The sequence below is a fragment of the Solea solea genome, chromosome 15, assembly GCF_958295425.1.
Source record: "Solea solea chromosome 15, fSolSol10.1, whole genome shotgun sequence".
NCBI classification, from domain to species: domain Eukaryota; kingdom Metazoa; phylum Chordata; class Actinopteri; order Pleuronectiformes; family Soleidae; genus Solea; species Solea solea.
The window spans coordinates 3,728,206-3,742,999 of NC_081148.1; the positions used below are offsets into that span (position 1 = coordinate 3,728,206).

The 14,794-nt window shown below is 44.5% G+C and overlaps 1 protein-coding gene across 5 annotated transcripts in view; it reads right to left on the bottom strand.

Moving 5' to 3' along the window:
* Positions 1–14,794, bottom strand: part of ltbp1 (latent transforming growth factor beta binding protein 1) — a 115,668-nt gene that overhangs the window by 58,083 nt on the left and 42,791 nt on the right. For 4 of the 5 annotated variants that reach the window (XM_058651267.1, XM_058651265.1, XM_058651263.1 and 1 more), the window contains exon 5: positions 4,202–4,372. In XM_058651267.1, coding sequence (XP_058507250.1) covers positions 4,202–4,372 — 171 coding nt within the window. The remainder of the gene's footprint in view (positions 1–4,201; positions 4,373–14,794) is intronic. The other variant, XM_058651264.1, reaches the window with a different exon arrangement.

Consider the following 14,794-nt stretch of genomic DNA (forward strand, 5'->3'; position numbering starts at 1 on the left):
CATCAATCGGCCCAGCCCCTCACTTCCCTCGGTTCCCAACACCGACTCCTCTGAACCCATGCAGCTGGGCCGGGCTCGCCCAACCCCCTCCGAGAGGGGGAGGCTGACGGCCAGAGCCTGCATCTACTGTGGTCAGTCCGGCCATTTCATCGCCTCCTGCCCCTCCCGGCCAAAAGAATGAGCTCACCAGCACATCAGCTTGCTCCCCGGAAAGCTGATGTGGTGTCAACAGTCTCTGCCTCTCACTTTCCTCATCGACTCCGGAGCAGATGACCAGAAGATCGCCGACCAAGCCAGGATCCCCACTGTCCTCCCCCAACCAAAAACCATCCTGGATCTGGACGGTAGACCCCTGGCCAAGGTCACCCACCGAACTCAGCCTGTCACACTCCTCCTTTCTGGCAACCACCACAAGCAGATTCAATTGTTCCTGATCCCGTCCTCTTCCGCCCCTGCCGTGCTGGGTCTCCCATGGTTGGCTCGTCACAGCCCCCAGTTCAACTGGTCTACTGGCCAGCTCACCAATTGAAGCGTCCTTTGTCATTCCCAGTGCCTCTACTCCACTCTCCCGGCCTCCCCCCTCGTGTCCAGAGCCGCTCCCAGCACCACCAGATCTCACCTCCGTTCCCCGTGAGTTTCATGACTCGAGCGAAGTGTTCTCTAAACAGCATGCACTCTCTCTGCCTCCCCACCGTCCCTACGACTGCAGCATCGACCTGCTCCCCGGGGCCACTCTCCCCTCCAGCCGTCTCTATAATATCTCGCGCCCTGAACGCAAAAGCATGGAGAAGTACATCCACAAGTCCCTAGCAGCTGGTGTCATTCGTCCTTTGTTGTCCCCAGTTGGAGCAGGTTTTTTCTTTGTCCAGAAGAAGGATGGTTCCCTACGGCCCTGCATCGACTACAGGGGACTGAACGAGATCACGCATGCATCTTTTCAAAACTGGACCTGCGCAATGCCTACCGCTTGGTCCGGATCCGTGAGGGGGACGAATGGAAGACTGCATTCAACACCCCAATTGGCCACTTCGAATACTTGGTAATGCCCTTCAGCCTGACCAACACCCCGCCGTTTTCCAGAGTCTAGTCAACGATGTTCTGCGTGACATGCTGGACAAGCGCCTTCCACGCCTCATTCGTTCATTTTCTGGGTTTCATCGTCGAGCGAGGCCAGCTCTCTCCTGACCCCACGTAGATCAGCGCCGTAAGGGACTGGCCCACCCCCTCCACCCGCAAGCAGCTCCAGCGTTTCCTAGGCTTCGCCAACCTTTATCGTCGTTTCATACGGGACTACAGCAAGGTGGTGGAGCCACTCACCAGACTCACCTCCCCCCTTAAAGGGTTTCAGTGTACTGAGGCTGAGACTGCGTTTGTCCGGCTCAAAAGACTCTTCACCACCACCCCTATCCTGTCTCACCCCGACCCAACCTCCAGTTCACAGTTGAGGTGGACGCCTCCGACATCGGGGTAGGAGCAGTCCTCTCCCAACAGAGTGCCACCAACCAGAAACTCCACCCCTGTGCCTTCTTCAGCCGCCGCCTATCTCCTGCAGAAGCCAACTATTACGTCGGGAACCGCGAGTTGTTGGCCATTATCTTGGCTCTGCAGGAGTGGAAGCACTGGCTGGAGGGGTCCTCCCAACCCTTTGTTGCCTGGACCGACCACAAGAGCCTCGCCTACCTCCGGAACGCCAAACACCTCAACTCTCGGCAGGCACGGTGCAGTGGGTACACTCCTCCAAACTCGCCTGCCATCCAGGAACCGTACGCACCCTCCAATTCCTCAAACAGCATTTTTGGTGGCCCACCATGTCTCAGGACGTCACATCTTTTGTGTCTGCCTGCCCCATATGTGCCTGGGGCAAGTCCTCCAACCGCCCCCCTGCGGGCTTGCTGAAACCCCTGTCCATTCCCCGACGTCCCTGGTCCCACATTGCCGTGGATTTCATCACCGGTCTTCCCCCCTCCCAGAACAACACCACAGTCCTGACCGTTATAGACCGGTTCTCCAAAGCGGTTCACTTCATCCCCCTCACCAAACTTCCCACTGCCGCCAAAGCGGGACTTCCACCGGGACCACCCTGGGAGACCTGGCATGGCGCCAGGAGGCGCCCGTTGAGGGGGAGGTACTGTCACGATCCCACTCTCCTCCGTTAATATTGTTGTAGTTTTCCTCCGTGCTGCTCTCTCTCTCCCCTCTCTGCAGGAGGCGTGGCTGATCCTACTTCCATTGATGACGCTGGTGATCAGCAACACCTGCGGCGGCTCCTCCTCACCTGCTCCTGATGAGCAATCAGGAGGCCTTTTAAGCCTTTGCCGTCCCAGTCACCAGCGTCAGATTGTTTATGCTCTACCAGTGGTAATGTCTATGACTTTATTTGTGATATCTCAAACTCTGACTTCTGGACTACTCACTCGTGCTGTTCTGCCTCAGGTTTCCACGTCTCCTGCTTCCCCGAGAGCTGCGGATTCACCACCATCCTTCTCCACCGTTGGAACTTCCCCTGCCTTGTGGACTTCCCAGACCACCGACTCTCCCCATATTCCCGGCACAGCTGCATTGGCTGTCTCTCTGAGCCCCCCTCCCTTTCTCGTTCCCGTGTCATCGTTAATTATAATACACATTGCTGCAATAAATCTTATTCAACTGCATATCTGTCTCCTCTGCATTTTTGGATCCTAATAGTAGTTAAACCGCTCTGCTCTCGCGAGCATAACATAACCATGAAATTTCAATCGATGTTCCGATTCCTCCGTCTTCTTCTGCTCACTGTGAGCACGTTTCATAGCAGTGATTCACCTCCACCGTCTCTGTGGATCTGTGGGGATCCGGTAAAATGTTCTACAGTCGTGTTTTGGCACAAAGTGTTTAGTATTTGCATTTATAGAGCTGAACAGTGTTGTTTCCCACCAGAGAGCGTTACCTTGGTTGTGTGACGTCAGCTGTATACTGTATGTATCCAAGCCTCATCTACTATGTCATGGTCTGTGGGCAAGTTTCAACAGACCCACACCTTCTTTCCACTGATTCATAAATCTAAACTCTTTACTCAACACGTCTCACATCAGTTCAGTGAGACAAACAAGACAAGCACGTTTGGTTCCGTCTTGTCTCTTTGAGTTTAATCTATGCTGCAAGTAAACTTTCATCCTCCCAGGACAGTACCCAGCCACTGCAGAGGCGAGAAAGATAGAGTAAGGAAGGAATGAAGGAAAGAAGGACCAAGGGTAGAGGAGGATTAAAGCAAGCCCACACAGGCCCTGCAGTCAAATATCTATTTCCACACCGTCAGTCACAGGTCCAGGTGCAACATGAGGAATCCATTCTGCAGGTTCTGCAAAGTTCTCTTAGGATCACAAAGTCTACAGCTGATCACAAAAAACAAAGAATTAAAAGTGTGTGTTTTTTTTAACTGATCTTCATAGAATAAAACATACCACATATATGTTTTATCACTCGTTATTTTTAAAAATAAACAATGACAAATGTTTTCTGTTAGGAGCAAAACATGTCTTAGTATATTAAAAAGGTATACATGTACTTTGTGTATATATATATATATATATATATATATATATGTTTATACTTTACAGTGCGGAAAGGGGCCATCACAGCACAGCTGCACAAAACTACCTTGGCGACAGAAAAACTAGTGATGAGCAAAGCATCATTAGAATCAGTTAAATAAAAATATTTGTTTTAATCAAACTATTTCGGTGTGAAGATTCCAGGGATTTGGGATCTCTCAGAAATTAAATGTGACTTCAGAATATAAACAGACATGGAGGCCAACAAGTTAATAGCTTTTAATAGTGCTGAGAAACACAAAAAAAAACGAGTCGTCTTTCAATTCAAAGGTTGTGGGTTCTACTCCTGGCTCTGCTTGTCTACATACCAATGTTGATAAATAACATAGGGAAGGGATAGGAAAGGGAAGACATAACCGAGATCGTTGGATCGTCGAGCTCTGGCTTCTCACTTATTTTGAAAATGTATGGGACAAATACACGTACCGTTACACGCCCAGTACTTCAGTATGTGTATGACTGTGAGAATGTGAGACAAACACAACAGAAGTGCTAGTAACGGTAAAAGTAGCAAAGTTTATATGGTGGTGAGGTCCGACTGCAAATGGAACTCACCATCAGAACAAGATCATGTCATGTGTCCTTCACCAAGATAACAGGAAAAGATCTCTTACCTACTCTGAAGTTGGGTGCTGTCAGTGTATCTGTGGCATGGCCGTTCTCACTGATGATGGTGGTGGTGTTTCCCAGCTCACAGTTGTTGTGACATCTGCCTCCAATGCAGGTTAATTTGCAGATAGTAGGTGTGAAGACTACCTTGATCCTTCCTGTATGGTTGCCCACTGCTGCCGTAAAAATGGTGCAGACCGTGAGGAGGAGGAGGAGGAGGAGGAGGGGGAGGAAGAGCAGATGAAACCTGGTTATTCTTTGATCCATTGCAAGATGTTATGATATCCCTCTCAGGACCAAACCTGTTACAATCAGCTGCTGATGCTCCAGCCAAAACAACGGGAAAACAATCCACTGTATAATGCTCAATTTAAAAAAACTTGATGTGTCTCCTCCCTGCTCTTGTATTCTACCACCTATCTGTTCCTCCTCCTCTTACACTGAAGTCCAGTGGCGCCTGTGAGACATGAGTGTAAAAAAAGAAAGAAAAAAAATCTGGGAGAGACAGAAGTCAGCAAACAAAACTCTGGGATGCCTTCCAATTCTTCATCACACTGTAAGCCTGTGAAAGGTGGATATTGGCATACTAGTATACCAAGCTTTCTTCCAAGACAGACAGCGGGGCATGCCACCTTCAGCTGCTCTGTCTGCGCTCCTCACTTTTCAGTTTTCCTCTCATTCTTTCATCCTTTACTTTTTACAAAGTGCACTGGAATGTGAGCACATTAATTAAAGAAAAAGGAAGTGTGTTTCTCTAAGTCAACACCAAAATCAGGTCAGAAGCCTTTAGAAGGATGACAAGACAATAACTTCGTCTTCATCATCTTCCTGTGTGCTGCGTCATTCCCACCTCATAAAAGCCAGCCCTCGGTGCTAATTCACAGGAAAGAGAGACCGGTGAAGAGTACAGCACCTGTCTCACAGTACCTGGAACGTTATCTAACATACATTCTGTATCTCCAGCCAGATATATTTCACCTTTACTTCTCAATCTTTTTCATCTCTACCAAGGTGTTTATGTTTTCATGTGTGGGTTTATCTGTAAGTTTGTCCTGTTAGCAACTTCCTGTCTATAGTTGATGAAAGATCAATCTGAATGTTTTGTGATGGGAACGTGATCACCCAAGTATGTTTGTGTCTGTTGTGACATGATGACAGCGATACGATGGACAGTCTACCATCAGACTAAGGCCTTGTTTAGACGGCAGCCTAAATCAGACTTTTAAGCAAAAAATCAATGATAATCGAATGCTGTAATTACTATGCACAACCTACCAATACCTACACTCTTCCATGAGTGGGGTCAAAAATTACCCCAATTAAAATCAATGCGTTTTTGCAATAAACTGGGTTGTTATTCTTCAAAATTTGTTTGTGACATGAGGTCATTTGCATTTTTATAAATTTTTTCATTAATTTTAAGAAATTGCAGTTTTTGAATCACTACCCCACTCTTCCACAAGTGGGGTCAAAAATGAATATAAATATATTACAACTTTTCATTTTAAAGATTTTGAAGAATAACAACCCGTGAGGTCATTTTTGACCCCACGTGTGCATCTAAGGGTTAAAATGTGTTTTTTTTTTTATACATGTGTTAAAACGTGGAGATGGAGGCCTGGCCCTATTTCTGTGTGAAAAACCAAATGCGTTGCTCACGTAGGACCCTCGCAGAACAATAAAGTTTTCTGAATCACAACAATCTCACGTTCAGTCAGAAATGGCTGACAGCAAAAAAACACCCACGGAGATCACCACTTTTTAAGTCCGAGCAGACAAGGATGAAATCTTTCTTTGCCTCCCTGCACATCACAAGGTTTACAGATGCTCGTCAGAATGCTATTACGGACAAACTGTTATGCTTTATTTGCAAAGACAAGAAACATCTCGCAGGGGCTCGGTCTCAAAGACTTCCTCCAAGAGCCTGAGCCAAGGTACACGGCTCTTAGCCATCAGTGACAGAGTTGCCACGGAGTCATATGTGACAGTCACCGCACATTTCATAGACATAGAAATAATTCTCAAAATGACCGAAGCACAATTGCAATGACATATACACACACACCATGTTGTTCAGGGTGTGTGTCTGTGCTGTTGCTCTGCTTTGCACTGGAGAGACAGAGAAGGGTCGATCAGTGTCACAAGTTTAGAAGTAGCTGATGGTTGTTGTGTAGCGTATGAAACTAAACAGGAAATACAATAAATAAATGAAGGTTGAGAAATGCATAAATTACCACCAATGTAGCAGTAGCAGGCATTTGGTTAGTGGACTGTGCATGTGTCTGCAAAAAGGGATGACATTTTACAAGATTCCTTGAATGCATCAGGTAGTTGCTCATAGGGTTGGGACAAAATATCGATTTGGTTATATATCGTTGCCATTCCTTGTTCAATACAATAATCAATATGCCAGAGCAGATATAAATATTTTAATTGAACATTTTTTTTAATTATTTAACTAATAAACTAAAGGGTTGAAGTTACCTGGACGAAGATGAGAACGTTAAGAGCGGGATGATGGTGGAGAAAGCTACGTTACGAGATGCTCCATCCACATTCAATACAGACAAAGAGCATAAAGTCATAAAATCTTGCACTTTTAATTTTTCACAGACTTTTATTTTCTTCCAGTTGATGGATATCAAGTTTGTTATATCGTTGTATCGTGATATTATTCCAGAGTGTTCCAACGTATGCTGGGCCTGGTAATACAAGTCGATAACAACCTCTACACAGTATTAGGCACACACACAAACAGAGTAGCAACATCACTGTGGCTAAAAATTCAACTGTACTATGTGTACGACTCATTTACTGTGAAGCAAATACAACAGACGTGCTATTACCAGTAAAAGAAACAGTCTTTCAGTGCGGGCAGCTATCTTGGAATCCTCACTCCCACTGAACTTAACCCCATGACCTCAGAAATTCCAAGTTCCGACTACTAATGGAACACAGCACTAAACCCCAGGCGTCTCATTTGGTAAAAGAGAACAAAGCGCATTTTATGTGTTTGGCTCAATGGCCAAAAATGTATGGTTAGGACAATATTTACTTGGTGATTAAGAGCAATGATTAAACATTCTCTTAATCCTCTAAAGACCCCCTCCCTTCCGCTGAATTCACCTCTATGCCTCCGTGCACATGTTGCTGGCAGAGGTCCTTGGTTGTGTCGAGCATATGGAAAGGGAGTCAGTGCATCGCAGACACAACACAGACATCAATCAACCTGAAGGAGCAAAATGTTCAGGGTGAGACTGCAGAGAGGCTGGAGAGTGCAGTCATAGGGGTTATTTCTTTCTTTCAGGCAAGCAATAAAAGAGGCCTCAGAGGACAAGAGTGGCAGGAGAGAGATTGATGTCAGGATTGACTTAGATGACGAAGAAGAAGTAATTTTCTACACTGCTGCCCATCTTGAACATTAACTACAACTAATCAAGGAGCTGAAAAGGTTTAGGCAGCGAGACACCTTCAAGTGGATTTGATATTGGTGAGAATAAGCAGTAATTCTTAGCCTGGCACAAATGGATAGACCTACAAACATTACAGATCCATTTGAATCTGGGTCTGGGTCGCTCGCATAGGATTTCAAAATGTCTTCATGCATCACTCGCTATCTTTATATGGCTATCTAGTAAAGTCGCTTAAAATGGAAGCAACAGCCAAATTGAAAGGCATCAGCTCTTTGGTGGCCACCATTGCTGGAAGTATACAAAAACTCAACATCGCTTCTCTGTCATCAGCATGTCTCGTGTGCCAGGGACAAAAAAACATGGCGATTTCAGGTTGAGCCAAGCTAGGTTATGGTACCAGCAGGCAAATTGGTACAAGAATGGACACCGTGTACCATGATATTGTTTCTTTTCTTTACCATTGCTGGAGGAAGTCAATTAACCATTGCTATAAAGTATGAGAGCATCATTTTTAGAGTGCAGTTTGATAAATGTGGTTCCCTGATGTCACTGTGGACTGAGGAGTTCAACTTTGAAACTAAAACAATGTGCTGTCACGCAAAATATGTTGGTAACCACCTTACCAAATTTCAGTGTTCAAATCTGTTGTTCTCTACTTCATTTTAGTATCAGAGCTTTTCTGTGTGTTTTTACTCACCTAAACTCTTTGATTTAACATGACTTCAGAAAATAAACAGAAATGGAGGTTGTCAGTTAATAGCTGTTGTGTGTGCAATGTTTTGTTCTGAGAAGACGGAATCAACTTGTCTTGTACAAGTTAAAGTTCTAAACAAAAATATGCAACATCCATTTCAAGGTCAACTCACTCTCATTGATATTGCTGGGTTCTGCTCACGGCCCAATCGCTGTTCAGTCGTAAATATCAAACATGTTTAATACTAACTGGAAGACTCTGATGCGTCCAATGATATAAAATTATATAAAATGTTAATTCCTCATAATTTGGCCAGATAATCTGTTCAAATTAGTCTAAAAACGGAAGGCACCCACGATTGTCGAAAGGACCAGATCACACTTTGGTTTTTAAACTGTGGTTCATGTACCACTATTGGTACGCAAGGTTCCTCTGAAAAAATCAGAAAAACTGTTGTACTATATACACCAGGGTACGTTGTCAAAGCGGAGATGAGGAATTTTGACCGGAGTGCGTAGAAAATGATGAATAACAAAAAAATCGCTCAATCCATCTTAATGTAATTTCACTACACCAGTGTCCGAAGTATAATGTGAGGAAGAGGATGATGATGAGAGAGCAAATTATCTTATTGAGGAAAAGTCTCCAGTATAGCTGACTTTGCTCAGCCTATTTAGACTGTAACTGTAGTTTAACATTGTTGATAATGGTGTTACTCGGAGAACTCAATATTTTCTCAGGTGGTACTTTGCAAAAAAATGTTGAGAACCACTCCTCTAACATTTAACGATAGTGATGATTCTCTGCAACTCGTTGAAGTGCTAGAAATCCCTGCTGTGACTGCACACATCATTATTCTTTGGTCACTGTGGTGACGGTAAGATGATCCTCTCTGCCCAAACCTTCAGTCGGCTCAGGGTGTTTTGGCAGAGTGGCAGAGTTGAGGGATAGCTAGGAGGAGACGGGGAATAACTTTTCCAGATGTGGCACCATAGAAAGTTTCTGACAAGCTGTTTGTCACATGGGACAGGGCTGACAAAAAGCCTGTGGGCTTCTTGTTTTAGAAGCTCGAACACATCTGCTACTTGAGAGTACCTGCTGAGCAAAAGCCAGTCATGCTATTAACATTAACGCAGCCTTTGAGGCTGTAAGGGCTATTATAACCCCGCGCTGCTATTAGACCAGTGTTAGTGTGAAGGAACAATGCTAAATTGCTTTGTTGCTGCAGTGTTCATTAGATCAAAGAATTTAAGGGAAACTGAACCCCTAAAACTGTAATGTGATTGAAATGACAGGTTAAATTGCTCTGATGTAGTAGAGGCTACATTCAGACTATGATGTTTTCATGTGAAATATTATTCAGCCTATGTTTGGCTTTCATGAACAGAAATTATATAATGATATTTCTGCTGAAAGATCTGTCAAGCAATACTACCAGACCTGACTGAGGGAGCCTTTGTGTGTACACAGCAGCAGAACTGGGGTGGGTTGGGACAAGAAGCATTTATCCTATTTAACTGCTGGGTTTGTAATTATAATTCACTTCTCATACTTTTCGTGGCCACTTCTTTGTGTTTTCAGTCAAATTCGGTTTGCAGCCGTCTTGTTTTACATGTGCAATGTTTCTGCTTTTTTTTTTTTTTTTTTAATACAGCACGAGTGGGAAACAGCTTAGCTGTGTGTGTGTGGGGCAGCCACCACACACACACTGCCTCTGCTTTACGCGCACTCCCCTCTTCTTGTATTTGATTGACAGCAATCACTATAAGACAAGAGGAATGTTATAATGAAGCAATGAACGTGTAATGTTCATAAAATGGCTTTGACTCCAAATAAACAATTACACAGATGAGAACTCATATTGAAACATATATTTTATATTAGTTTTATTCAATAACATTGTATATTGTTACTGTAATGAGTAGGAACCAACACAGAGAGAGACTGGCACATGGGAATAAAGAAAATTACTGAAAATGTATATTATCTATATTAAGAATATATACATTATCAGTCCAACAGCAACATTGTTGAACTGTAACAGGAAAGATGGGACGTCCCAGGTACCAGAGGAAGACAGACTGGACCCATTACAGTTCCTACTCATTACAGTAACAATACACAATGTTGCTTAATAAAACTAACATATATATATATATATACATACATATATATGCTTCAATATGAGTTCTCACCTGTAATTGTTTATTTGGAGTCATTTTATGAAAATTACAAATGATCTGCTTCAGGCTAACATTCCTCTTTGTGGGTGTGATCACATTAAAAGCTATATAGGATGCTGAATTTGCTGAAAAGATATATTACAGTGTGTATGTATACTGTATATTTATAGTATGATTATGTAATATATGTAAATCAAAGTTTTTTTACAAGACAATTAACATATTGTTTGTAAAAACAATATCTTAATTTATGTGATAAGGAATTCAACATAGGTTTGGGCAAAATGACTTAAAATTAAAATCTCCAAGGCCCACCACTGAGTCCCCAATTGCTGCTTCTTCATCGGAAGGAATGTCAGTGGGATTGAGGAGGTCTTTGAAATATATGGAAGTTGAAACTCTTTCTGACAGGCGACTCCGCCAGACGTTCCCAACAGACCCTCACAATACGTTTAGGTCTGCCAGGCCTGACCGGCATCCTCCCCTACCATTGGAGCCAACGCTCCACCAGGTGGTGATCAGTTGACAGCTCCGCCCCTCTCTTCCCCCGAGTGTCCAAGAAATATGGCCACAGGTCTGACGACATGAATACAAAGTCGCTCATTGACTCACGGCCAAGGGTATCCTGGTGCCAAGTGCACATATGGACACGCTTATGCTTGAACATGGTGTTTGTTACACTGTTTGTTTCTAACAATCCCTGAGGAGCACAGAAGTCCAACAACAAAGCACCACTCGGGGTCAGATCGGGGGTGATGTTCCTCCCAATCTCACTGTCATTGCTCACATGAGCATTTAAGTCCCCCAGCAAAACAAGGGAATCCCCAGCAGGAGCATTTTCTAGCACCCCCTCCTGGAACTCCAAAAAGGGTGGTACTCTGCACAGCTGTTCGGAGCATAGGCACAAACAACAGTCTCTCGTCTACTGGGGTGAATCCCAATGTACAGGCCCCGAGTCGGGGGGCCATGAGTATGCCCACACCTGCTCGACGCCTCTCACCAGGGGCAACTCCAGAGTGGAAAAGAGTCCACCCCCTCTCGAGAAGACTGGTTCCAGAGCCCAAGCTGTGTGTCGAGGCGAGCCAGACTATATCTGGTCAGAACCTCTCAACCTCGTGCACCAGCTCAGGCTCCTTACCCGCTGGAGAGGTGATGTTCCACATCCCTAGAGCCAGCATCTTCAGCTGAGGGTCGGACCACCAAGGTCCTCGCTTTCGACCACCACCCAACTCACACTGCACCCGACCTCCATGGCCCCTCCCAAAGACATTTAATACAGTGACAAATACTAAAATAGGCCTGAACAGTAATTTATAGAAAGCACTTTAATTTCAAATCATAATATTGGTCAGAGAAATTTGCAATTAGATATTTCTGTCACCCTATGGTAAAACTTCTGATGTTTTATTTGGAATAAAGTGCTGGTTTAGGATAAAAAAAAAAACAACCTCAGAATGTCTGAGGCCACATTCTGGCAGGTCATGGACATGGAGGTCTTGAAATACAACAGAGCTTTGCTATTTATTTATTTGGAAACCATAAATAAAACCCGTAATTTCTCTTGAGTGTCCCCACAACGTGCAACATGAATGATTTGAGAGTTTTGGTGGCAGCCCTCTTCCCTCTAGTCTCTAACTTTGATGTCTGGCCATTTCCCTGGCATTTACATACTGCCAGCTGAAATTAAACTGAGCCACAGAGGTTATTTTGTCCTGGAGCCAAATCTGGGTCTTCTGAAGTCTGCAGGAACTGCAAAGCCATCCACCAACACAGTCCTGTCTGCTGACCTCCCCCATTAATATACATTAATATCAGTTGGTGAGGCTTGCTGTGGCCAGAAGTACAACCACTCAGAGAGCAGTCTACAGATTCTTTGAAAAATATTGACTTATTCTTAGATGCATACTGGAGTTAGACATTGGCTTGTGGCCTTGAATTTAAAAGCCACAATAACAAACCACCAGCTTGTGAATTATGGCTGTTGTTGATCTGTAAGTTTGACTGCACTCCAAACCTGGTCTTTTTTTTTTCTTTTCTTTTTTTCAACATTCTCTCAAAATGGTTTGCACAGCTCACATATGAACAGAGTCTCATAAAAGACAGGTATGCACATTCTCAGTGTAAGCATGGCTACCAGCAAAAGACTCCAAGGAAAAACTATTTTCATCGTAATTAAAGACTCACTTAATGAAATCTAGCTCAACCTCTGTCAAAGGTTTCAGGTCAATGCAATAAAAAAGAATTAATACATTTATAAATCAAGTGATTGAAACAATGTGCAAACAATGAGCATTTGTTTATATAAGACAGGTTGAAAAGGCAAGCTGCAAAAAACTAAAGCACTATCCATGACAGGCACCTCCGTGATCAACTTTGTGGAGAAACTTATTTATCAGGACCGAACTGGGTGAGGACATCCCACCCGACATGGATCTGGGCATCGAGCGGGCGCATAGAGCCCTGGGCACGAGGTCCTTGGACAATGCAACACCTCTTCTAACCCAGAAGGCGGCACAGGTTCTGGTCCAGGCTCTTGTCATCTCACGCTTGGACTACTGAAACTCCCTCCTGGCTGGTCTCCCTGCGTGTGCCATACGACCTCTGCAACTCATCCAGAATGCAGCAGCTCGACTGGTCTTCAACTTACCAAAATTCTCCCACACTACACCATTCCTCCGCTCCCTTTCACTGGCTTCCTGTAGCTGCTCGCATCTGCTTCAAGACTCTAGTGCTTGCGTTCCATGCTACAAACGGATCCGGTCCAGCCTACATCCAGGACATGATCAAAACCTACACCCCAGCCCGCCCACTCCGCTCTGCATCGGTAAACCGGCTTGCTCCCCCCTCACTGAGTGGATCGCAGAGGCATTCGCAGAACTCGAGACTGTTCACTGTCCTAGCTTCCAAATGGTGGAACGAGCTCCCCATCAACATCGGGACAGCGGAAAGCCTCCACATCTTCTGCCGCCGACTAAAAACACATTTCTTCCGACTCTACCTCGACTAAGACGACGACGACAAAAAAAACGTAAGACGTAAGTCAACGCATTAAAATACACGTTTGATTATGTAATATACAAGCCTTGTGTATATTAGGCGACATAGACCGGAAGCTCCAATTAACGCTGCGTTTGTGTGTGTATCTGCGTCATTACCTCGTTTATGAAACCCTAAAGTTTCAGAACAAACAGTTCAGCCACTGCTGAGAAAATAGGGTTTTATTGTTTTCCTGGGCTCTGCAAAGCGGATCGGCACTTCCATATGTTGATGTTGTCATCAGAAAACCTCACCACTCCTCTCACCACCGTAGCGCCTCCTGGTGCAGGCACTAGTCCGGGCACATCCGGTTGCGTACATTCAACCGCAGAAGAAAAAGAACTACTCTCGTTGTAGCTGCTGAGATGCAGAGCATCCACCGTGCCAGAGGGGGAGCTGTGTATCTGAGAGCTGGCCTACCAATTACGTCACTTCCAGGTACCTGGCCAATCACAGGACAGTGGGAAAGCTCTCGTTGGCTGGCCAATCACAACACAGTCCACGTTCTGGGGGTGTGATTTTGGTCTGAAACAGCGCAGCTGACGAGAGCGTCAGTGAGGAGATATTTCGATCGGCTCGTTTGCAGCGACTAGGAGGATTTTAACCATGAAAACAAGTTAATATATGTAAGTAGACCTCCATAACTAACATATATGTGTGATACGAGCATTCCATGTCACCTTTAAGACTTAGAACACTTCTACTTCAATCACAGTGTTTGTGTTATTCAACTGCAGCTGGAACTTAATAATGGACCCTAATGGAACAAACTCACTCTAATGAGACACTGTTAAATATGGAGCAAGCCACCAGTGATCTACTAGTAGTAACTAGTCAGGGGCCCCACCTGGTTGGAACACACTATCTCAGAGGTTGGATTAGTCTGAACCTCCAAGTTGGAAGCCCATTTATTTAACCTGTTCTACAGTTATGTTTGTTCATACTTTTCTGTTGTGTCACATTGTTATTATGTTCTGAGGTCTAAGAGGGTATTGCCACGGGAATTAAGATACTTCATATAGTACTTGCAGATTCACACTCAATGTAAATGGACTTACTATCCCTATTAAGAGGGCAAACATGATAGGTAAGGCTAAGAAGGAAAAATCACAAATTGTATTCTGCCATTACACCATTATTAAAGTCTTGGAGGTGAACATGCTGGATGTGGATGTCCAGGGCTACTGTGGTTACACGTGGTCTGCAGTTGTGAGGCCGGTTGGATGTACTGGCAAATTGTCTGAAACGCCTTTGGAGACGGCTTATGGTAGA